General features: G+C 46.7%; 1 protein-coding gene across 1 annotated transcript in view; it reads right to left on the bottom strand.

Moving 5' to 3' along the window:
- CLINT1 (clathrin interactor 1) overlaps nucleotides 1-24375 on the bottom strand; it is a 780718-nt gene that overhangs the window by 585962 nt on the left and 170381 nt on the right. The window contains exon 4 of the mRNA XM_069653921.1: nucleotides 17856-17964. Coding sequence (XP_069510022.1) covers nucleotides 17856-17964 — 109 coding nt within the window. The remainder of the gene's footprint in view (nucleotides 1-17855; nucleotides 17965-24375) is intronic.

Raw genomic sequence — 24375 nt, 5'->3', positions numbered from 1 at the left:
GGAGACCCCATAAGTCTGGTTAATACCACATTCAGGTCCCATCCGGGAGTTGGATTAGAAATTGGGGGGGGGGATGAATTCTCTTGACCCCTTCCATGAAAACCTTAACTGGTATTTTACACCACAACACCTTCTGTTGTGATGTGATGTAGGCTGAGAGAGCAGCTAAATGAACCTTAAGGGAATTAAAAACCAGGCCCGAGTCTAGTAAGTGAGTCAGGCACAATATAATGTGCGTGGGGGAGCAGTCAATGGGATTGACGCCCTTGGAATTGCACCAGATAAAGCGCTTCCATTTGCTGGAATAGCAATATCGGGTGTTAGGTTTACTTGCTTCCCTAAGTATGTCCATGGGAGTTGCAGGTGTCTGAACTCTCAGGAGCCAGGACGCTAAATTCAATGTTTGCGGGCATGGGTAGTGTGTCTGCCCCTTGTCCTGCCACATGTTGTACGGGCACGGTAGCTTCACTGGGGGAGTTCGACATTTCCATCAGATGAGCGAACTAGGGTTGGCAGACCCACATGGGGGCCACCAATAACATAGTGACTGGTTCCTGGTGCATCTTGTGCACCATCTTGTTGAATAGGGGAGTCGGGATGGGGTGTAAACAAATTTCCCTGACCATGTGATCCAGAGCCTGTTCCCCTTGGACGGTTCTGGGGGTACCTGGAGGCGCAGTCTTGGCATTGAGCATTCTCCAGAGTTGCGAACAAGTCAATCTCTGGGAAACCCCATTCTGCAAAAACGTTTGGAGACGATGTCTTCATGTAATCGCCGTTCGTATGCCATGGGTAGTGGGAAATCTCTGCCGAGTACGTCTGCCAGAAGATGGAGTTCCCATGGAACATGTTGAGACAACAAGAACATGTGATTGAGAGCCCACTTCCAAATGTTCTGGGACAGTTTGGACAGCCCTGGAGAGTGCCCCCCCCTGTTTGTTTAGATAATACATAGCGGTGGTGCTGTCTGCGAGGATCAGGACCGTCGTCTTCCCTTGCAGTTGTGTCTGGAAACCTTTCAGTGCCTTGAAAACTGCCAACAGTTCCAACAGATTTATGTGGTTGGATGCTATATCTGACGACCAAACTGTGCGCTGTTTGTTGAAGCAGGTGAGCTCCCCACCCTGTGAGAGATGCGTCTGTAGTGAGAGTGGCCTCCACTGCGGGGGTGGTGAAGGATTTTCCCCTTCAAGAGGTTCTCTCTTGACCACCACAGCAGCGAGAGAACGAGGGTTGGTGAGACAACCACTAGATCTTCCAATTGTCGGCTGGCCTGACACCACTGGCTGTTGAGCCACTCCTACATTGGGCGCAAGCACCCGTGAGGGACCAAATAAATGCATGACGCCATCATTCTTGACAGTCGCATAGCCCTGCGTACCGTCACCTCTCAACTGGCTACATAGTGAGGGATTTGAAACATGTTTTGGACCCTCTCGTTGGAGGGGAAGACTAGGCCATCCCTTGCTCGATTTAGAGACCCTAGGAACTGCTTGACTTGACTGGGGTTTAAGCTGGATTTCTTTTTGATGGAGAATCCTAGGCTGAATAAAAGGTCTATAGTCCTTAAAGGAATTGGACAGGCAAGTCTCTTTAGAGTCCCCTGTTATGAGTCAGTCGTCGAGGTAAGGATGGATAGCCTGCGCAGGTGTGCTGCTGCCACTTGGTGCTGAGGCTATGCCGAAGCGTAGTACTTTGAACTGATCGTGCTTGTCTTGTATCATGAACCGGAGGTATTTTCTGTGCGCCGGCAATATGAAAGTATGCATCTTTCATGTCCATTGTTGTCATGAAAGCCCCCTTTGTGAGCAAGGGGGGGGGGGTTACCTCCTGCAGGGTGACCATACAAAACCTTTGAGGTTTCACAAATTTGTTCGCTGGGCGCAAATCTAGTACAGGGTGCATGGTCAGATCCTTTTTGGGTTCAAGAAGTACACTGAATAAATACCCTTGTTCACCTGTGGTAGAGGTACGAGTTCAATGGCACCCCTTTTCCTGCAGGGTCTCGACTTCTTGTAGCAGGATGCGCAGATGTTCTGGCGTCAGGCATCTCGATCGTGGAGGTCTGAATTGGGGGGCCCGGCAGAATTCTATACAGTACCCGTGGGCAACGGTCTTTAGTACCCACTGGTCTGTAGTTATCCCCTCCCATGCTTGAGGAAATTATGTTAGCCGGCCCCAGACCTGGGAGGGGACCCGGATCTGGGGGGTCATTTTTAGCCCGAGGCCAGGGAGCCTCGATGGGTAGAATTCCGGCCCCTTCCTTTTCCACATCATTGACCTCTTGGAGGATACAGTGTGGTGTAACTGGTGGTTCCTTGGGGAGAGGACCAATTATTTCCCGAGCTGTATTGGTTCCAAGGGAAATGTTGGCCACAAAAAGGAACCTCTCGATCCGCTCCCCCCCCCCCGCCTTGGGGGAAGGCCTCTGGGTGATCTGATCCAGGATCTGGAGGGTGTCATGCTCTTTTCAGCAGTCTCGAGCGCTTAGTCTACTGCTTTTCCAAATAGATTAGTCTTTCACTGGCTTATTTATTAGTGAAGCTTGAGTTTCTAGTTTGAAACCAGAGTTTCGTAACCATGCGTGTCTCTCGAGAAGGGAACCTTGAGCCAAGGACCTGCCAACCGTCTCTGCCGCATCAAAAGTATTCTTTAAAATACTCTGATTAACTTGTCTGCCTTCTGCTACCGTGGAGAGCAAGCGAGCCCGCAGCGGTTCAGGGACTTCTTGTAGGCCCTCCTGTAGCATGGTCCATTGTGCGTCGGCATAACTATCCAACATAGTCGTGTTAGTTGCGATGCGAGTGGAAAAAGCTGCGGCGGCCGTGACCTTCTTCCCCAGAGCATAAAGCCTCTTGCACTCCTTGTCCGGGGGTGCCTCCTCGGTTGATAGGGGAACCCTCCACTCTTTCTGGTTGTAGTTACCACCAGTGAGTCTGGAGTAGCATGGCCCCTGATGTAAAGGGGGTCGCAGAGGGAGGGTCAAACTATTTTTCTACTCTATGATTTACTGCTCTAGTTAGGGCAGGTGTCAATAAAGAAGGGGCCAACTGCTTTTTGATCGAATTTAGCAGAGGAATAGCTTAGCTGGCCGTTGGTTTCTCTTTTAAAATGTCCTCGACAAAATCAGTCTCTGGTACAGCTTCCTGGGTAGCAATGTGGAAATGTTCTGCTGCTTTCCTTAATATGGCGTTGTATGCCATTTGGTCGTCAACTGGGGAGGCCGGTCGAGTGGGTGGTTGAGGGGAATCCAAGCACAAGGCATCAGGTTCGGTGTTGGAGTAGGTGACTGCCAAGGCTGAGTATCACCCAGGTCGGGGTTGTCCCCCCCCAACCCTCTGTGGGGTCGATCTGAGCATCCTCAGTGTCAGCAAAGGGATATTCATTCTGATTGCATTGGTCCACAGGAACCTCATCTTCAATGAGATCATAAGTATATATTTCTTCTTCTTCCTGAGAAGGATCAAAGACTTTTTGAAGTTTAGCCAAAGGAGGAAAGGGACTCTCTTCCCGAGGCCTCTTGGGCGAGGACTTCTCAGAGTTGTACATACCTCTCTAACCTATCCATACATCCCTCAAATTTCTCCCTGGTCCAAATAGATGCACCAGAGTCGTCTAGGGGTGGAAAAGGCTCTTGTAATGGATCTTCCCGCCGCAGAACGGATTTCTCCTTTAACGTTGAAGAAATCCCTCCCGTGCCTTGCGAAAAGCCCTTTCTGGGGACCGACGGTTGATGCAAGTCCTTTTGTCTGTCCTTAGGCTTCTCCGTGGGTTCCGATGAATCATTCGTTCTATCCCTGGATTTGGACAAATCCCTAGATTTGTTCTTAGGTATCGACGCCTCAGAGTATGTGCCGAAATAATCCTAGCGATGCTTTCGGCAACCTCTTCAGAGGCGGAAGGGTATCTAGAACGGTCCTGCGGTTGTTTTTGGCAGAACTGGGGCCTTCGACCGTGGACGCCTTCCTTCCGATGAGTCTCGACGGTCTCCTGAGTATTGGGGGCTGCGCCCTTTGATTTAGAATGCCTGGTCGCAAGCGACACCTGCGGTTGCAGGGAGGGCTGCCGATCGCGACAACCAGTGTGCACGACCGAAACATTCAGGGTGCCTGTTGGCGCGATAGGTCGTTTCGACTGTTTTGTCGAAGACGTCCCAGTGGTTGTGTCTTTAGTGTGTAGAGTGTGTGTGCCCTTGTCGCCAGGGTGTACAGTCTCCATAGCAGGACTTGAGTCTTGCCTGATGGGGCTGGGGGTGGACGACGCGAATGGCCACCGAATCAGAGGCCTGTTTGTCACTTAGCCCCTCGTCACAATCGGCAGTTGTGGCAGCGGGAGAACTAGACTCGGCCTGCGACATTCCGTAGGCCACCCACCACTTAACACGATGCTCCTTTAGTGTCTTTGGACGCAGGAGCTTGCAAGCCGAACACGCCGTCTCGTCGTGATTCAGGGGCAAACACCTATTACACTTACGGTGTTTGTTCTTCCAAGGAAATTTGGCCTTGCAAGAAGGGCAAAAACTAAACGGAGTCCTCTCTGTAGTTGAGGAAAAATATAGTGACGAAGAGACCCAAGGAACAATGAAGAAAGGGAAAGGCATTCTCGGAAAAGGAAATGTCCATCCCGACCCCACTCTCCCTACTGTGTAGGCCGGCCAGAAGGCCCGGGCAATGTGGTCGGCAGCGCCAACCGGAACACTCACCGTCGAACAAGCTTCAGCATAGATCAGGAAACAGCCGTCGATGGAATGGATGGTAGGATAATTAAAATATACGACCAACGGTCGAGGATAACCATAGCAATGTCTCTGGACGAGCACCGCATAAGGCGACCGGTATTATGCTGGGCGTAAAAAAAACAATCTGAGGGACCTCGATGCGGGAGGGATTTTGCGTACACTACACGTCACATAGAGATAGTGTTACAGGTACCCCCATGTCAACGTCCCCTTTCGATTCTCGAAAGACAAGCTGCAATACTCTGCGGTTACCACTGGATGTCAGACAATATGCACAGCATGTGAATCTAAGCAGATTAACAAGCATCAGAAAAACGGTTACTTCTCCGATTAAGTATATTTTTCAGTAAGCATATTGCGTGGAAAATATCAATTGTGCGATTGTGAGTTGGCCGACTATACTTTATGGCCACCCTACTTCCCCCTCCTAAGAGCGAAATGAAGTCTGGCTGTTCCATCACGTACCAAGGTGAGAATCAGACCCTACCCTGGTCCACACTATAGGTTTGTTTTCCGAAACCCTCATGAGGGTACAGAAGAAAATCCCCCCCAACAAGTACCCGAAATACATTGCTGGAGTGCAAAAGGGTGAGCCAGATGATCTGGTAAAGTGCAGCCTCTTCAGTACTGACATTTCTGCTTTGGGCTATGGTATGCGATGCTCTGGCAACCAAAGGCGGCAACATGCAGTTGTACTTCACAGACTTCCTACTGCCAGTACTTTTCCGGGAGAGTCAGGGTCATAGAGGATAGTAACAGGTGCAGATATCACGATTCATATACAGTACTTGGAATCTAGGTGCACACCCAGCTTCAAATCAGACCCACAGCACCATTCAAACATTTGGCAGCAACCAAATTGGGGGTTTGATAACCAAATTCAAATTTGCCCAGGAAAACACTCAAGCTGTGGATTCAGCAGAGAAACTCAGACACTCCATTCAAACATTTGGCCAACAATGTTCATGGCAACTCAGGAAGACCAGGCCATAAATGATACACTCTTGATTCCAGGCTTACCAGGTGAACAGAGCCTTCTTTTGGGGTCCGGCTTGACTTCTAACACAAGGTGCCTATTTTAATGGGAATGTGCAGCGGATAGGTTTTTGGATCACAATATGGCTGCAGCAGTGTGCAGCTTTCTGAAACAAAGTGCTCCCACCAGCGAGCGAGTTGCATAAGGAGACGAGTAAGACTACAGACCAAGGGATTTGATTACCAGGAACTTCTGGGGGAAGTCTGACCTCAGAGCCTTAGGGGCTCCTAAAGGAAGAGGGGGAGCACTAGGCCAGCAAGCGAGTCAGAAGTGTGAGAGGGAGAAGACACTGCTATATTGCCAGTGAGGCCATGAATGAGATCCTCGGGGGGGTGAAGTAGAAAGGTTGTGAACAAGCAGGGAAAAGCAAAACTGTCTTGAGAACTCGCTGATTCACACAAGCCTTTCATCCCAACACATCAATTTTGTTATCAATGTGTCAATTGCTTAGACAGGTATTTGGGATAGGTTAATGCTAATTGCTAAACAGTTGGAAAATTCAGACTTCACTAGTGGCAGCACTGGTCTCCAGTTCCTCAGCAACAAAGTGTTGCAGAGAAGCAGGATGACCGAAGCTCACTGGAGAATGCACTGAATAGGACAAGTGAAGTGATGTAGCTAGAATAAAATGCAGCCGTAGTGTTTAGAGTCTGCACTGTTGGGTTACCGGACAGTGTGTCCAGAGGTCACCACTTAAGCAAAAAGTGATCTTTTGAGTCCCAACAAAACACCTAGAACTCTATGTAGTCCTTTCTTTCTGAAGTTATCTTTTATTGGTGATTAGGGATTTCTAGTACTCCAAGATTCGTCTTAGCAGGGTCGAGCAGCAAGCTACCTTGGGAACAAGGGTATTTTGCGTCTTTCAACCCAGCGCTCCCCCCCCCCAATTCTCCTAAATCAGAGGAATCGGGCACAGATTTTACAGTTCCCCCAGATGTCTTGCAAAGTCCTATACATGCATAGCGGCTGAGATTGGCTGTGGCAAGTTGCAGTAGTAAGGCGTCCTTGCGATAATCTTCAGTTTGGCATTATTTTCGTGCTAAGTGAGTTTGAGAAAATAATGGAGTAGGCTGCCAGAATAAAAAAGGACTTTTGGGATTGGAGTGTTAACTCTGCTTCCTACTGGGGGAATAGAGGAGAGCATATCCATTAAATATTTTGGGGCACACAACCACTGGTGGTCATTACATCATATTGTTCCTGGTACAGAGCTCAAAATGCAAAATGTGGATTCTACTCAGGAATCCAAGACCTCATTGAAGTATACAACCTGAGCTAGTGTTAGCTTCTACCTCCCCAACTGTTCAGGGGCAGATAGAATTAAAAGAAAAACGCATAGCTTAATGACTTTCCTTTCACACAAAATGGTTTAGCTGTGAATTTCACTAGACTTCAAACTCAGAAGCACCCTCTAGGGCTTCCCTTGCATAGCCTCAACTAAGTCAATCATAATTGACAAGGCCAGTAGCCTACCCATGTTTTGAGAAGATACGACCCCCACTCAGCCTGGGGTGGGAGGTTTACCAACGTGGAAGCCAGAGCCAGTCCTACTCCAGAGGGGGACAGTGGAATTTGAAGGTACCCCCCCAATTTCTGTCCCTCCCAAGTGGCAGTTTATACATGGGCAGTATCCACATACGTCACCCCATGGCTCTTGATATCAATGCTGGCCAAGATGTCTTTTTCTGGATCCAAAGCCAACAGTGCAGCAGTATGGGGAGATCAGCTAGGAGCACAACCCATCAACACCACATGCTACTTACAGTTCAGTGGTGGAATCTCTGAACCAGCAAGCAGACAGAGGGGCAGCAGAAGGCAGAAAGGAGAGCTCACGAGGCTGCCTGACAGGCCGCACTCTGCTCCCCAGCGCTGGTGCGCGCAACAGCAAAGCTATTAAGTCATCCTAGAATACAGGGACTTTCAGAGCGGCAAACCATAGACAAGACTGTACGTTCCCTGGGGAAGCCACACCAAGGCCTCCTAACATGAACTTGGACACTGTGCAGCACGGGCTGCCATTGCTACCTTACGGCTGCCCCACAAGGAGAAGAGGGGCAGGGCGTTACCCACTATTTGAAACAACTGTGTGCAACTCCTGCCGGGTGGGGAAAAAAAGACCAGATTGGCCAGGGACAGTAAACCAATCAGAGGAAGAAGCATGGGAAAGGGGGGGTAAAAAATAAAAATAAAAAGGCAGCAGGAACTTGTAAGTTATACAAGTGAGGCCAAAGGAGGAGGAGGAGGTGGCTGACAGACCAGCATAATGAAGAATGGTGGATTGGAGTGTGGCGGAGCCTTCGAAGGCGAGATATTGGTTGGGGGTGCAAGTGGTACTGTGTTGTGATTGTGTATGCAAGTCTGGTGAGTGCAAGTAGCAGAAGGAGTGAAACGTGGTTCTGAGAGTGAAAAGGGTGACTGGAGAGGAGGTGGAATGGTGGTAGTAGTGTGGAGGAGAGTGAAGGAGGGAGCCATAACATCAAATGGTGGCTGCAAGTGGTAGGAGGAGTGAGATCAGACGAAGGAGGAGTGAAGGTTGATGGGGTTGAGAGCTGGAGAGTAGCGAGAGGAATACGTGGGCCTTGTTGGCAAAAGACCACATCGGGTAGAGTCTGGAAGGCACGTCCTATAACGTCTTTTGGTCAACTAACACTGCTAGTTTAGCAGGTTTAGACGGATAAGCACTGGCCTTTAGGTTGCCCCTTCTAAAGTAGTTTGAACCTAGACTGTAGGGAAAAAGCAGCAGTATGTACTAACCTGGGCAGTAGCGAAACCTTGGTTAGGGTGGGAGTGGTGGTGCTTTTGAATGAGGGAGAGGGACAGCAGTAGCGCTCTGACAAACGTCAATGCAAACCCTTGAACCATCTCTGGGAGTTGAAGTGTTCTTTGAGCCATCTGTGAAACATAGCTTACTGAGTGAGCCGTCTTGCAAATGTGTGATCATTATAGGGTGTTCTGGAGACATCCTAAACAAAGGCCAATGGTCTCTGAGGGGCACATCACAGGGTGCCATCCCCGACGATGCCCCTGAAGGGAACTGAGGCCTTGGAGAAAAACGGTTGGTAAATCAGAGGGGAAAAAATAAAGTATTTCAGTGGGGGTACAGTCTATGTCTTATAGCATCAAAATTTGGGGGTACCTCAGCTACCAAACTAAGGTTGCATTAAGTTTTGGTGGTTCCATATTAACTTGGGGACAACCACATTCAACTTTCACAGGTTTCATCTTCCGGCGCGCACTCTCTAAATTCGCGCCTTGAATCAAAACACCATTCACAAATGGGAAATATCTGCTTTGGGCAACTGTAGCCCTCGCACTTCACGGCACACAGTATGCATGATATGGTGTATGCCACTGTTGTAGGAACAATGTCTGGACTTTGGATTTGGTATTGGATCGACACAAGGGTTCCTAGAATCAAAGATGCCACCGATCAGCATAGCTCATTCAGCCAGTTGTGCAAGGAGACAACCACAAAGAAATGGACATCAAGAAAGTAGTGGGGCTAACCCTCGACCAAAAACTTAAATTAATTTCACACAAATCGGTATTTGAGTCCTTGATTCAACCGGGTACAGATGGATAAACCAGGCCACACAGATCAGAAAAATACTCAGGGCTTTGCTTCAGTAGTGCATGAAGAACATTACGTCTCACATTAAACCCAGGCTCATCCTGAAGCAGAGAATTAGGCAAGACGCCAACTTATAAAGAACACCCATGTTCCCAGCCTAATGGCCCCAACAACGTTATCAAGTATCTGCTGAGCCTCCTAGGTAGAAAAGCAAGTTCATTCAGTACCAAGATACCTCAGAGGTGAAAAGCATTTCACAAAACTGTACAGGACTCGGACTGAGCAGAGTTGTGGTCGACGGAGGTGCAGGTTATGCCCGGAACACTCATCCAAGTTCTGGACCAGAGAGTGAAAATGCTGCAGGACGCTTGAGGTGTAAGTGGTGTTGTTGGAGGAGATTGAATTAACTGGCCAATGGTGTCTGTCCTGAGAGATTGTGAAGCACCTTTAAGTGCTACACTGGCACAGGTTGAATCTGGAGTGTTGGGTTGTGAACCCATCAGAGCACCCAGCAACTTACTATCCTAAAACAGCATCTGAAGAATCACAGGATGTTGTCACTGCTTCAATAGGGGGAGCCCCTTCTGATGAGGCCAGGGAGGTGAGGTCGCTACCCGATAGTCCCCCTGGCGCTGGTACTCAGCGGGTGGATCCCATGGGAGGGGAACCCCCGATGGGACCAGTGATGACCATGATGACCATTCTAGAAAAAGGCGGTAACCAGCCTACCAGTTAACGTGCGTATCTTGCCCTTTTACGCATGTAAATATGGCAAATACGGACCATTTAATTTTGTACTGCGTACCGTGTACGCTTTGATTTATTAATTAAAAAAACATACTTTCCACCACTAGATGGCAATGTAGCATTTCTTTTGTCAGCAGCATAGCCTTCTTATGCATGATGGTGAATTTCCAACTGAAAGACCAAATCTGTGACAGCTAAGCGAGCAACACAATAAAGCCTGCACCATTTTAAAATGTGTTCATACCCATAACGTATGTGTTGTATAAGTTTTACTCTCTTGCAGAGGAGAAAACTTATTTTTACTCTCTTGAAATTGCATTTACGCTCCAATTTGAAAAATCATGCGGAAAATACTCCCACCTCAAAATCTTATCTGGAGCACTGGCGGTAACTGCAAAAACACCTACACCTCCCCTTCAACCCCCCTTTCTCTACATCCCTATTCTACTATCTAATATACTTCTGTAGAACTCAGGAAGTAGAAAGGACTGAGACAAGGAAGAGTGGAGGTAGTCGTTATGAAGGTACAAGCCAAAGGACTGTGACGAAGTGCAGATCTGCGAGGATCAGACAGAGGAATTTACGTGAACGGTCTAGTTTTCAACTACAGACAATACTGAATGCCTACATAAAAACAGACAGATTTACCAGTCTGTCAGATCCTCCCTGGAGGAAGAGGGCGTGGTGAATGGTCACCACAGAGAAAATCAGGGGAAGAACATGACGCCCAACGGCGAGAAGCACTGTGTCGCAGGGACATGGCCGGAGAAGCATAAAGCCGGATGGGGAGAGCACCAGCAGCGCAACACTGCAGGATCACGCAGTACAACTAAGTTGTGCGGTGAACAGGGACAGAAGCCGCAGAGACGCTGCGGTAGGATGAGAAGAGAGCCAGCGAGCTGAAGAAAGGAACAGGGAAGCCTGCAACCGACCAGAAGGCTACAGCCAAGACCCAAAAAGGTATTCTATGGTTAGGGTCCCCTAAAGTCAACAGTACAGGAAAAGTGGGGAAAGGCGGATAACCCCTATGTGACATTAAGAGAAGCACAAGCAAAGCAATATAAAAGAAAAGGGTCTGGGACCCTTACATGCAAAAGACATATCACGTAACAATACCTAATCATCTTTGTGGCAATAAATGGAGGGAAGACAACCACGGGTTGCCAATTAAGAAGGGAGAAGGCAAAGAGAACCGTGAGAATACATGAAGACAGTACTTGGCAGGAGATTAAACCAATTCTGTATGCAAGGTCCAGGGACTGGAGAGAAATATGAACTTGAAACATATGAACACAGTGCTTGACAGGAGGGTAAACCAAGTTTGTGTTTAAAGAGCCTATGAGTCCTGGGAGAGAAGGGAACCAGGTCTGCCAACCACGGTCAGGGAGCCTCAACAGTTTGGAAAAGCATCCAAACGCCTCTTCGTCGCAGTGCCTGGTAGAAGGCAACAAGGTCTGCTAACCACGGTTGGGGGCCCATTAGCTTTTGGGGAAGCATGAGAAAGACTGGTTGTGAAAAGGAGACATTCCCCCACCAACTGATGAACTGTGTTTTAAACCTAAGGAAAGCTAGGGAAGGGAAACGTCCCGCCAGCAGTTGATTAACTGTATCAGAAGCCTGAGTAAGGCTGAGGCAGAGAGAGAGACCCCTCCCCCTCATCTTTAACACAGCCATCATCAGGACGGGGTTCTGTGTGAAATGACGTCGTCTGTGTAATTTCACAGGCACTGTATTAGAGATCCACTAGCCACATTGGCTGGTCTCTAGGTGATCCTCTCACCGGAGGGATCTAGGTGAAGAGGTCCAATGTGGTGTCAAAAAGCTATCAACCATGAGATGCACGGCTTAGATGGTGCACCAAAATGAGGCAGTCTGCCTGCAGCGAGCAGCGTGCAGCGTGCAGCGTCTCCTCAAGGTGCTGAGTCACTGAAGAGAGCTGTCGGCCAAGCGTTCGACATAGCACAGACGTCATTTCACACAGAACCCCGTCCTGATGATGGCCGTGTTAAAGATGAGGCTCATCTAGCCCAACTCCAAACGGCCGAAACACCTGGTGTAGACGCACTACTTCCAAGAAACTATAGCACATCCATTGCTGTCCACACATGCAAAATTCTCTGTGTCCTTACAGTTGTTCTATGTTGTCTGAAGAATCCTGTTCTGAATCTTCACACTATTGATTGGTGCAACTTTGACAAACCCTCATAGAGGTTCGGTTTGTTACATGCACACTATTGTGATATTGTCCCAAAAATGTTTTGGTACAGTGTGTTGAAAACATATCTTTGTTTGTTTCTGTTGTGGTCCAACAAACCATTTTAATGTCCGATTTCTCCTTGAATTGTGCTTTTATGTTTGTGACTCATACAATTCTAACATTAAAAAAATTCTGAGAGATTTTTCTCTCTATGATTTAACTTGTAAAAGTAATTTCTTCTCTAAACAAGTGCAGAGTTTATAAAAAAACTGCGGGAGTTCCTTTGTATGAGCGCAGTGTTCTTGAACCTATTAATTTGTGTGCTTTGTTCTCCACTTTTTCAAAACAGACATTTTATTGATGAGCTTGTGAAGAGGTTCAGTACACAGATCATTAAACCTGGTGTTAACAAGAGTGTTGCAGTCTGAAACATTCTTGCAGCATCTTGAAGTAGAGATGCGAACTGCATATTCCATAAACTCAGGTCATTGACTTTAAACGATTATCACTATTCTTCACCACTTAGTGCCCTCATCACAGGTCCCCAACACCTCTACCCACCTATCACACATACTTCCACATCAGCAGCCCTCCTTATATACCAGTACAAGTAGCTATGTGATAATGGCTTTGCCTTCTGTATAGACCGACACAATAGTTTCAATGGCAAACCCCCCCCTCCCACCCCCACAGCATACCAGGATACAGAAATCCAGTAATACCGGCCTACAGGCATCATCAACAACTCATTTTGCACCAGCCTCTGCCTCTCCTCCTCGTGATTCCGACCAGGCGCCAAGAGGCTACCAATATGGCTGGTGTTGCTCTATTTAAGACCACTTTGCACTGTATTAAATTCAGCAAAATCGTATCCCCCTTTCATTCGGCCCTGGTGTAGTTCTATTAAGAAAAACAGCTAATCCTTTTTACAAATCCTTGCTAACGATAAAACACCAATGTTCGTCAAAGTTCTACTGAATGGGCTCAAGTAGTTAATTTAACATTAAATACAAGAAAAGCAGGCACGGTTTTAGCCAAGATGAATGAAGTAACAGTAGGATATTACTACATGTGCCTTATCAGGAAAAAGACTTAACTAAACCTATAATGGCCCATTGTCACTAGACACTGAATATCTTTTACAGATTGAAATTGGGTTCTTATTCATGACCCTGCCGTGGTACTTCCCCTTTTAAAACTGTAAAACAATCCAGCAACCCCGTATCCAATGTTATCTGCAAAGGTCAGGCGGTTTTCCAGATTCACAGAGAACCCCCCTTTCCCCACGGCCCCACCACATCCCCAACTCCAGTCCAATTGGCTCTGGAATCACTTTATGTGTTGATCAAAGGCAATGGCAGCATTGAAGGTGTTGGCAACCCATTGGGCAGTAAGAAAATCATGCTCTATGCAGATAAAAGACTCAAATAGCTAGGAAGAGCCAATATGCATTGTGGACCGCATTTCCCTCATCTTGGGATAAAAGGTAACAAGTTAACACAGGAAGCACTACCAATCTCTTACACCACAACTAACCCTAGTAGAGGTAGAAACGCATACAAACAGTTGGCTAAGAATCTAAATTATCCAGGCTTGAAAATCAAGACTGGCCTTAATGACAAGGTCAATGTTAGTGTTGATGCACTCTGTGATAGAGTCTCACAGGCCCTTGAGCGAGGAGGTAGGCCACAAATATCACGAAGTTTAACTAAATCCAACCCCAAAGCTTTAATGATCAGTATGTTGCGGCTGCGCATAAAGAAATGTTTGACAGCAGCCCAATTTACCAGTCTATCAAATCACTTGTTTGGGAAGGCACTAGGCCAAGATTCGAAATTGTAAAGTATCAAGTTCAGACTCAGGCAGGGGGTAATAACCACTTGGACATAAAACTATACCACCAATCCTTTAAGGCAGCTCAACTGGTTGAGCTAGGATGATCTAGAATTCTGCATGGTTCACAATGGAAAGAACCATTGGCCTATTGGATACAGGTACTGGTGTTTATTGAAGAGAGCGCTGAAAGAACCAACACCAAATGCTTGTCACTGAATTACATTGATGGTCGAACCACTTTGAAATAAAGCCAAACAAAATGTGTGTGTGGGTGTCCCTTTAACCAGCACAACTGCAAAGGCAATGCCTTAGTGGACATATGAAGAGGGCACATGACTATCTTTTGCAGAGCTCAAAACCATTGAGATCCTCAAGTATGCTCAACCAAAATGTCTCGAAAAGGCTGTCAGAATCTCCCAGAGAAAATGAGAAAGCAATCTACTGAACAAAAGTAGGAACCACATAGGTTTGCTACCTACATGTTTTAGTATACTGAAATACCACGTAAAATCCTAAAACACATAATTGAGGCAAAGGGGAAAATAAATAAATAAATCAAGCTAGAACCCCTATGCACTGATAATCTATAAACAAGCATCTTGAAAAGCTTCAATGATTGACTCAGAAGAGAGGCGAGCATTCATATAATTTAGGATTCTCCCAAATTGGCTTTGGGCGCTGTAAATGTGCATCAAATACAAAACTGCTGAGATTTATCAATCATGGGGCAGACCAAATACACGTTTACCAGAGCTGCTCCTAATTGAAACATTCTGCAAGAGTCCAGGTCTAGATGGAGAACTTCGGACAGCTAAAGATTACCCAGGAAAGGAGGTACAGTTTTACTTCCTGACCTATTGGATACATAAGGATGCTAAACACATATGGACAGTGCTCCCATTTGTCAGCAGAGAGAAAGGTTCTGTTACACCTCTAGGGTTCAACCAATGGCCAAAACTTTTAACATTAGTTCAATGACAATTTCACCACTGCAACATATCACAGGATACTGTATAGACTCTAAATGGCTACATTGCTGACATATTAGAGGTGGATGGGGGACCTCCTGAGCTACTTCCCTTAAATGGATTCAGACCCTTTGCCCTTGCTAAGTGAACAATTGAGTACCTTTACAGAACAAGAGTCTGCACAAAGCCTGCCAACACGCACACATAAAACCTCTCGCACTGTAAATTGATAAGGTATCTCCAAGGATTTTTTAATAATTAAAAATTAAGATTGTTTCCCTATCACTTCATTCTTTTCCCACCCCCCTACCCTTGAAGAAGCCATTTTCGGCTTTCATTTATTTTCATCAACAATGAAATACAGCGATCATGTTCGAGGAGTAGAGCAAAATCATAGGCCTATTTTTTACTCTACTCCACATTTTAAAATATTTGTAGGGTAAAGCAGGGCCGCAGAGCGGAACTCCCATTCCCACCAACACCATCCACTCTGCCATACAAATGTGCAATCATTTACGCCAGCGAGGCATTTTCAAGCTGGACAAATGCTTTTGATTCTTACAGTAAAGCAGGCTGGTTCCATGCTTAACTGGCCATATTAATTGAAGTGCAAAAACCAAGTCATATAAGCGATTACACTGCGTTTACACCTTTGTTTTGCACGTCAAAGTGTAAATAACTATACGTGTATTAAGGACCCAGCTTGCATGGAAGTGCAAATTGAAGTTCCCTTCATGCAATGCATAGGAACTTGCAAACTGAGCCCAATTGTTATTCGCCCAAATGAAAGTAAAATCCTCCTCTCTAATTCCAAACACGTGGAAACTGCTCTTTAGTAGCTTGCACCTTGTAGAATGAACAGGACAGCATAAAACATCTGCTAACTCACCAACCAACTGAATGCTTTTGTGCATATTTGTTTTTGCATTGATCAGCTTGGCAACTTGAATTTAGTGTAGACTCAGCAGAGAGCACTTTGAACTAGACACTGAACTTAACTGGAGGATCTAAAGTCCCACACAGACCCTCCGTCCTTAAAGGGGGGCGAAATATCTTAACCAATATATTAACTTCTGTCAATTCTCCAATATCCTCTTGAAGATCTCTGCAGCAGAAAAACATCTTGCCACAAGATCGTCTTTAAAATCCCTGCAAACGGAGATCCTGTTTTAGCCCAGCACATTACCAGGGTCCCCAGAGAAAGGTGCACTGCACGTCTAGGTCCAGAAAGCAAATGAATAAGAGCAGAGTTGTTAAAAAAGGCCACTTACTCCCAAACACATTCTGGTAATTTCGCACCAAGGGATCATTTTGCTTTTTGAAGCATCCATAAATGCTCTGTTCATACAATTAAGCATAATAATGGCAAGGACTTGCCAGCCTATCCCAACCCGCTGCTGCCTCCTCGTTAAGACATCACTTTCACACACTAAGGAGCCCACACATTTACCTAAATTAACACATTTTTTTAAGTAGCCCTGCTTTGTCAGCTCCCAGGCCTCCGTTTTTGGAAGTGCTAATTATACAAGAATTAAGTCTGCCACGTGCAGCAGGACTAAAACGAAATAATGTAGAAAAGAAGCTAAACTCAGGACAAGTGCAGTTAGAATGGTAACATACCACAGTCAGCACACACTCTAGGATGGCTCCCGGGCATCCACATTCAACACACCCTAGCCCGTTTCAGCATTACACTCGATCCCCTAACATTCAATACACCAACCTTGCTTACGGTATATTCTTCACAACTCCAAAGTCAGCCTTCAAGGGAATTACTACTGGCAAAAACACCAAAAATTCAGTGCACCATATTCCAGCTTTTCACCCATACTCCGACACCATAGCCCCCACTCCAATTCAGCCTTGCACTGGCCCCTTCTCACTGTTCAGCTGAGCTCTAGGAACATACTCTGGGGCTTATATTACATGAAACGATCGTGTGCATAAAAGCAAGGCCTAAGCATGTGGGCGTTGTAACAGAATCATCTTTAGTTGACATTTTCAGAAATTATTCGTTTTATTCCCACTCTCGGGATGAACAGGTTAAGTACTAATTAAGGAATGAGGCCCAATCACAGCAAAACAGTGAACACACATCCAATTCACAATCCATTGATTTTTTTTTTTTTTTTTAAACGTCAAGGCAACTATACTAGGTGGCATAATTAAAAAAGTTACACATGTAAAAACGACCTAACCTAATAACTAAGGATCAACTATTGCTACAAAACAGAACTCTAAGGCCGTGCTCAATTCTTCGCAACGAGGCAGCATTTGGATACAAGGTGGCACTTCACCATTACTTGTTCCACAAGCCCTGTAGCACCGCATTCAACACACGACTGCTTAATGCCCATACCAAGTCTATCAACATTCAGCACACCCCACAATTCAGCAGCCATGCTGACCAGCCTCCATTGCCACTTTATAGCGTCTTGAAAGCAATGTGTGTTTAGGTTTTAGAGCCTCCTGTATAATTAAAGGCATCCTCTATGTGCCCCAGGAGGTCCAGATCAGTGCATATTTTGATACAAGGCCTGTACTCATGCTACTTGGGCTCCGCTAACTAGGCAGCTCCGAAAGGTCTTGCCTGTGCTAATTAATACTCTGGGGCAAACGGTGCTGGCATCTTCACGGTACTCGTGGAGAAATGTAGCCGCCTCCTAATGAGCACATGGAGGCTCCCAGGGCCTCTGCTGGTGACTGACAAGCTGTGGCCGCAGCTCCAGCTTTCATTGGCTGATGGAAAGCCTGATGCTCACCTACAAAGTGGTAATTTTCCAAGGATCTCAAGTCGTAGATATGCTCCCGGGCGCTGGTGACTACACGCTCCGATCCGTTCCTGATGAGGTAAGCCAGGAGCAGCAACGACTGCAAAGAGAAAATGGGTGGGCAAAGACAATGGTATGGAACATGAGAAAGCATTGTTTACAAATGTAGAAACTTTGCATAGACACTGTTCAGACTGAAGCACACAAACAATTCAGGACTTTTCAATACCAAAACAGGGTTTTGGGAGCCAAATACCGAATATTCCACACTAGACCATTTTCATTTATTTATACATTTGTTATACACCCAGAGGTATCACTGCGTAGGTTACAGGAAGCTTCAAGACTCTGGTTACTAAGTATTTATCATTAGGCCTTAATGTCAATACATGATAGGACTCGTTCCTTCCAATCTACAAAATGTACTTTCTTCGTCACAGAACAGCTCATGCATGACTCGTAATACAGCTTTTCCATTGTGAGCATCCATGTACTCTGAGGGACTGACCTATTCTACACAGATGATCCATCTCTTTTTGCCCCAAACACTCGCCGAATACGCACAAATGTATAATTTTTGGGCTGCAATGCCAACAACGAGGCTTCAATCTGAAGCACATTACAATCAAAACATAAATACCAAACATGCCCACGGGGATCGGAAGCCCAATCCTCCATTAACTACTTCAAATAGACAGACAAACCCTTCACAAGCAGTGAATGTGGGAAAGCAAAGGGAAAATGTGCTGTGAACCCCGAAAGTAATTTCTAGAAAGGCTTCAGCACTGCATTTTGAAATATTGACAGATGGGAAGCCCCAGATGAACTATTAGTCCAGAAAGTAGACACTTTCTTCCCTCGGAATTCATGCTTTCCATTGCAGTAACAAGTCTACTGAACATATTAAAGACTGAACTCAAGATAGGGATTTGTCTGTAAACAAACGCGTTCCGTTACATGGATACATCGAATAAATCGATAACCCCAACACTGGTAAAGCCTGCAAATCCCCTCTACCAGTATCGCCAATGTATTGAATTGTCACTGCTGCAAGATTTAGAAGATATGTTTTTATTAAACCAGCAGCAGCTTGCCAATAGGGGGCGCTAGGGTGCCATCCCTCCTATTTTTGGGACCCAGATTGTCTTGGCATCAAACTCCACTGCATAATGCTATTGCAGTCTAGGGAATCTAAAGACCCGTGGTGTTCCCAACGCCCTGCATGCGCATCGTTGCACATGAGCCAGAGCCAGGTTATATCAGTGCCCAGGCCGACTCACAGAGCGCTATGAAAGGCAATTGGGACACCGGCCTAATGTCACAGCATTCATTCTCCTCAATGGGTGCTGGAAAGTCCATCCCACCGAGGACAATACGTGCCTATTCACATCTTCCTCCTTCTGCAGCTCTTAGGCTGGTTTCAGAACGATGACCCCGCCCCCAAGACCTCCCCCAACCCTGCTTCGTGGCGGTTGCGGCGTGTGATATATATATATATATACACACACACACAGATGCAAGTGTATGTAGTATGGGCATGCGGATGTGTGCAAATATATGCAGTGGCAGCGAAATTGACTAGTCAACGTCAAAAAAAAGGGCTCAGAGTGACATTTGCAATTTGTGATGGATGGATTTGTGCAACGTTAATTGTTAATGATTTGCTTTTTTTAATACTGAAAGCTGAACTAAATCACTTCCAGATCATCTCAATGCAATTATGCAAGAGACATCAAGATAAAGTGATTTGGGATTCCAAGATGGCCACAGTGGTGTAAGGGTCCCGTGCTCCGGCGTGGCCTGCATGTAGCAGGCCTGCGGGCCGACTGGAAAGAAGAGCTATAGCCTTGCTGTACACTGCGAAATAATGTATGTAGACTGTAGAGAGTAAAGGACGATGATTACGGATCGCCTCCGCCCAACGCAGAAGAGTGTTTAAAAATTAGCTAGCATACGAAGGGGCGTGACCCTGTGGAGAGTGGCTCCAGATTCGAAGGGCTAAGCCTTCGCCGCAACGAACCTTGGAGGGACAAAACGGCGGCACACCCACTGCAAAAAGAGCAGCAGGAGGCGCGTTGGAGGGAGGAGCGGAGGATACAGGCTGGCACGCTGACTGGAGGGGCGCCACCCACAGTGCGCTTGTAGCTGAAGAATGTTAAGCAGAAACCTGTGCAGTTCCCTTAGGGACCACTGCAAAAAGTTTAAGACTACAGGTGTTAGCAGTAAACCCAATTGGTAGCAGTCTGCACCACCAAGATTTACCTGGTAGCTGTGGCTGAGCAGTCACACCTCTCTCAATAAGAGTTAGGCAGTATATAGAGTATACACATTAGGTACAAAAATACAGTAGCACAAGCCAAACACTGACCAGAGCTTTGGTATAAAAATATATAATTATTTATTTAAAAACACACTTGTAAAAATACACTGGCACGAATATCTCAAGCAAGTTCAAACACAGTCACTAGAAATATATACACCTCCCCGATTAATTATTCGACAAGTCTTAGGAAAAGAACAACACTTATTATCAACACCGAGGTGAGCGCTTAACCAAGATGGCACTCCAATAATTATTTAAAAAGGGAGAGAAAAGGCAGAAATAGGAAAACACACAATACCAACACTTTTAAAGAACCACAGCAAGTCAAGAAAGGCAGGGTCTACTGTAGAGCAAAAAGTTTATAGGCCAGTCCCACTCTTTGAGAGAGCAAGGCGGAATGTGCCCAAGATCACACAGTTGAAGTACACTTTAAAAGTCTTTGCAGATAGTTCAAAAAGGAGTTAGACCAGGTCACAAAAGTTAGTTAACAGGTCCGAGGTCACCCCAGGATAGAGAGTCAAGGATTTACGGGACACCTTGAACAGTCTGTTGCAAGGGAGACCAGGCGGGACACAGTACCTGAAATGGTGAGAAGGCTCCAGCGGGGGCGCCAGTTCCTGGCAGCGGGTGCAAGTCGGTGCTTCGTCCAGGGGAAGAATACAAGATCTCGACGTGGAGGAAAGCTGGGGTTCGTTGCACTGCCAGGGAAGAAACCAGCCACGGAGTTTCCCGGTTAAAAAGGTACTATCCTTTTATTCGGAGTAGTGGTGAAGCGTGGCTATCCGGCCGCCGGGGTGCTTGGCACGGGCGATTCGACCACGAGACGATCCAGGAAGGCGGAAAAGGGCGAACTGGTTAACCCCACCAGTTCAAAGGAAGAAGACTCTCCTGGAAGATCTTCTCTGTCGTTGGGAAGTGGTGAGTTCGGTTCAGCAGGGCTCCACCGGTGGTGTCGTAGTTGCAGGTCGGCTCAGCTTCTCCCTCTTTGGATTCTTTAGGTCCTGTGGCGACTTCTGAAGTTCCAGTCCTCAAAGCCCTGCTTTTATGCAGAAAACCCCCATTCATCAGTCCTAGCTGTCACTCAAACATGCTAAGTGGTGAGCCGGGCGGCTCACCACTGGGCCGATCACACAAGAGTGCGACATGAGTTGCCGAGGCAACTCAGTCCAGGGTGCCTATTCCCCCCCTCCCACACATCCTGTAGACCCAGACAGAGTGGCACCACCTTTGGAGGCTTCTGTGCAGAAGCCCACCAAAAGTGGAACAAAAGGCTCGACTTGGGTTGGAGTTACAGAGGCGAACAAAAACGCCATTTTAAAACCGAGTCCTGGCAAAAAAGACCCAACCGGGGAATAAATATTAAATAAATAACCCAACGGTATCTTTACCATTGCACCAAAAAAGTGGTGCGTTTAAAATGAATGGGAAAATCCCATAGGAAATATTCCGGTGGAATATTTCGCGTGGTATCCACTGCCACCAGCCAGAAATGATGGTTTGTACTGGTTCTGTTCACAATATGAGACTAGCAAACCCAATGGTGACTTTACATGCCCTGGGAGACAGTAGTCAGTCCCAGGGTATGGAGTCTATGTTTGGGGGTCACTACGACACCCCTGTGTTACACAGCACCCTCAGTGCAGTGTAACACACTTACCAAAAACACATGAAGCCCTATGAAGTAAAAGACCCCATAGCCCATCAAACACATTACAAAGTCAAAGGACATTATCAAATCATGCCTAAGAGTGGGAGAAAAAAAGTCTCTTTTAGCAGGAGAAAAAAATAAACCCCAAAAATCCAGCAAAGCTGCTGGGAGACTCACTAGGTTTGGGAAATTAGCCTATACAGAGAATTCTCCCTAACAGAGAACTGGCTGGAGCCCCCGATTGTTGGATTGCAAACGGAATAGACTGATAGCTACCTCCATGCATCTGGAAGTTGCAACGCTCCCAGAGAGACGGGGACCCGAAGCTAGATATATTACACCGCGGAGTGCATGGAGACTGTAAAAGGGGCACGAGGCAGCCAGTAGTAAGTGCAGCGTGTACCTTGAAGCAGTATTGGCTGGATGTAATTGGGAGGCTGTGCTGAGTAAGATTGAAGATCTGGGAGGGGAAATAAAAAGGTGCTGTTCCCAGATATTGAAAACATTGATGGGGCACAAGGAGTAGGTTCAACCATCGGTGTGTGGAGTGACATTGCTTGGTTATATGTGAAGGCAAAGGAGGTTGCTGGTCTCGAAGTGGAGACACGGTTGGAGTCCAGAGGAAGTGAGACTTAAAAGTGAATAAGGGGAAATGCTGGTGCCACTCCTTGAATATTCATCCGCAAGATAACAATAAAAGGCTGAAAGGCGGTGTGAAGCACGAGAGCAATATGTGCTAAGAAGAGTGGGAAGTGGCCAAGAACTGTATGGCTTTGGCGTAACGGGGAACTGGCCTAACAGTAACACTGGTTATAGGTTAACGGTAACCCCCAAGCTGGCTTAAAGTGTGCACTTCCGGATGCCAGGGCTTAAAGGGAAAGCTGCCCCCTCGAAATCTAAAACATCAATACACACGGAGGTCAGCAGGAACGCTGTTGGCGACCTCGCACCGGGGAAACCGCGAAGGGAGATGAAACATCACAGCAAGTCATAGGGGAAAAAGAATCTGAGCCAGTCAAAATGGCCTAATCAATGAAAATCTCCAGGAATGCGTTAAAGTTATGGAAGAGACGATGGCGAACACCTTCCAGGTTCAGCTTGAAAAGGTGAAAGAAGACATACAGAGCTCGCTGACACAAGTGCGTAAGGAGGTTGATGAAACTGGGGCCAGGGTTCATATCACGTAACATGGTCTAACGGTAATAGCGAGCCCCTGGAACAACTAGCAAGGGTCACCCATAATTAGATTTGGAAAACCGGCCCTGGAGATCAAACATAAGGGTGAAAGGCCTTACAGAGGACATAGGGGATGCAGACTTGAAGACTACAACCCAGAAGTGGTTTGGGAGCCTTCTCTCAGAAATGGCCCCTTAAAATGTGAGGATTGATCGTGTCCACAGGATGGGCCCCAAGAGATCAGGTCCAAGGCCAAGGGACGTGCTGATGGCCCTCTGGTCATATGCAATGAAAGAGGACATTCTTTTATGCACCTAGGGCACAGCCTACTCTGAGAGTTAATGGAACCCAAATACACCTCTTTCAATATCTGGCATTATCAACACTGCAACAAAGGAGGGCCAGGAGTGCAGTGACCAAGGAATTAATTGCTAAGAAGATTCCTACAAACTGACATTTCCTTTTGGATCATTTACTTGACAAGGCAGACAGAGGGCCACGACGTGCGAGGAGGGATTATCCATCTGAGGAAGAACGACCCAGTGGGCAACCACAAGACTCTACCCCTTTCGAACAGTAATCGTCCATCGGAATGGTCAGCGGCCCGTGGTAGGCAAGGCAGCAAAGCTACAAAACTCAGAGGACCCTCAGGAAAAACAGGCAGGCCAAGGCCGGCAAGAGGGATTTGAGTGCAGATCAAGTTGGCCCTACATATGATCTACCTAAACAACTGCAGTTACAGGAAAGAAACGTTGGGGTTGGGAGAGCGGCGGTGAAGCGAGTGGAGTGTGTGACAAGATGACGGGCTCACTGGAGGTAGGGGTAAGGGGAGGGCATTGAAGAATCACTGGGGGGGAGGGGGTGGGGGAGTTTGCCCTCGCTAGGGAAGTTCTCAGGGTTGTGTCAGGATCAGAGCCCCAGGATGGTATCTCAGGGTTTTTGTAGGATCTTTGGTTCTGACTAGGAGAGGGTGTGTGTGGGGGGAAAATATGTGGGGTGGGGGCGGATGTAGGTAGGGACCAGGTCCAGTTTGTTTGGGGAAGGGGGTAGTTTGGAGACGAGTGAAACGGGAGGAGGGAGGGGGAACTGACTATGCTATTATTCAGGAAATAGGAGTGCTTCATCATCTAGACATTTTAATAATTAATGGTTGTATAGATGTAATAAATGATGTCTAACAATTTACTCACATATAGTTAGGGAAATGAATTCCCCTGTTAAATGCTGAAAAGTGAAGGCGCAAATTAGACATTTCCAGGCTGACATAATAATGTTACACAAAACCCACATAAAGAGGACCGAGAGATCAATATTCCACTTCCATCAATTTACACATCTTTATCAAGCTAATGCTCCGGGGAGGA

The sequence above is a fragment of the Ambystoma mexicanum genome, chromosome 3q (assembly GCF_040938575.1).
Source record: "Ambystoma mexicanum isolate Mex_15411 chromosome 3q, UKY_AmexF1_1, whole genome shotgun sequence".
Lineage (NCBI taxonomy): Eukaryota > Metazoa > Chordata > Amphibia > Caudata > Ambystomatidae > Ambystoma > Ambystoma mexicanum.
The sequence above is the reverse complement of the archived record's forward strand: the minus strand, read 5'-3'. Positions and strand labels throughout refer to the sequence as shown.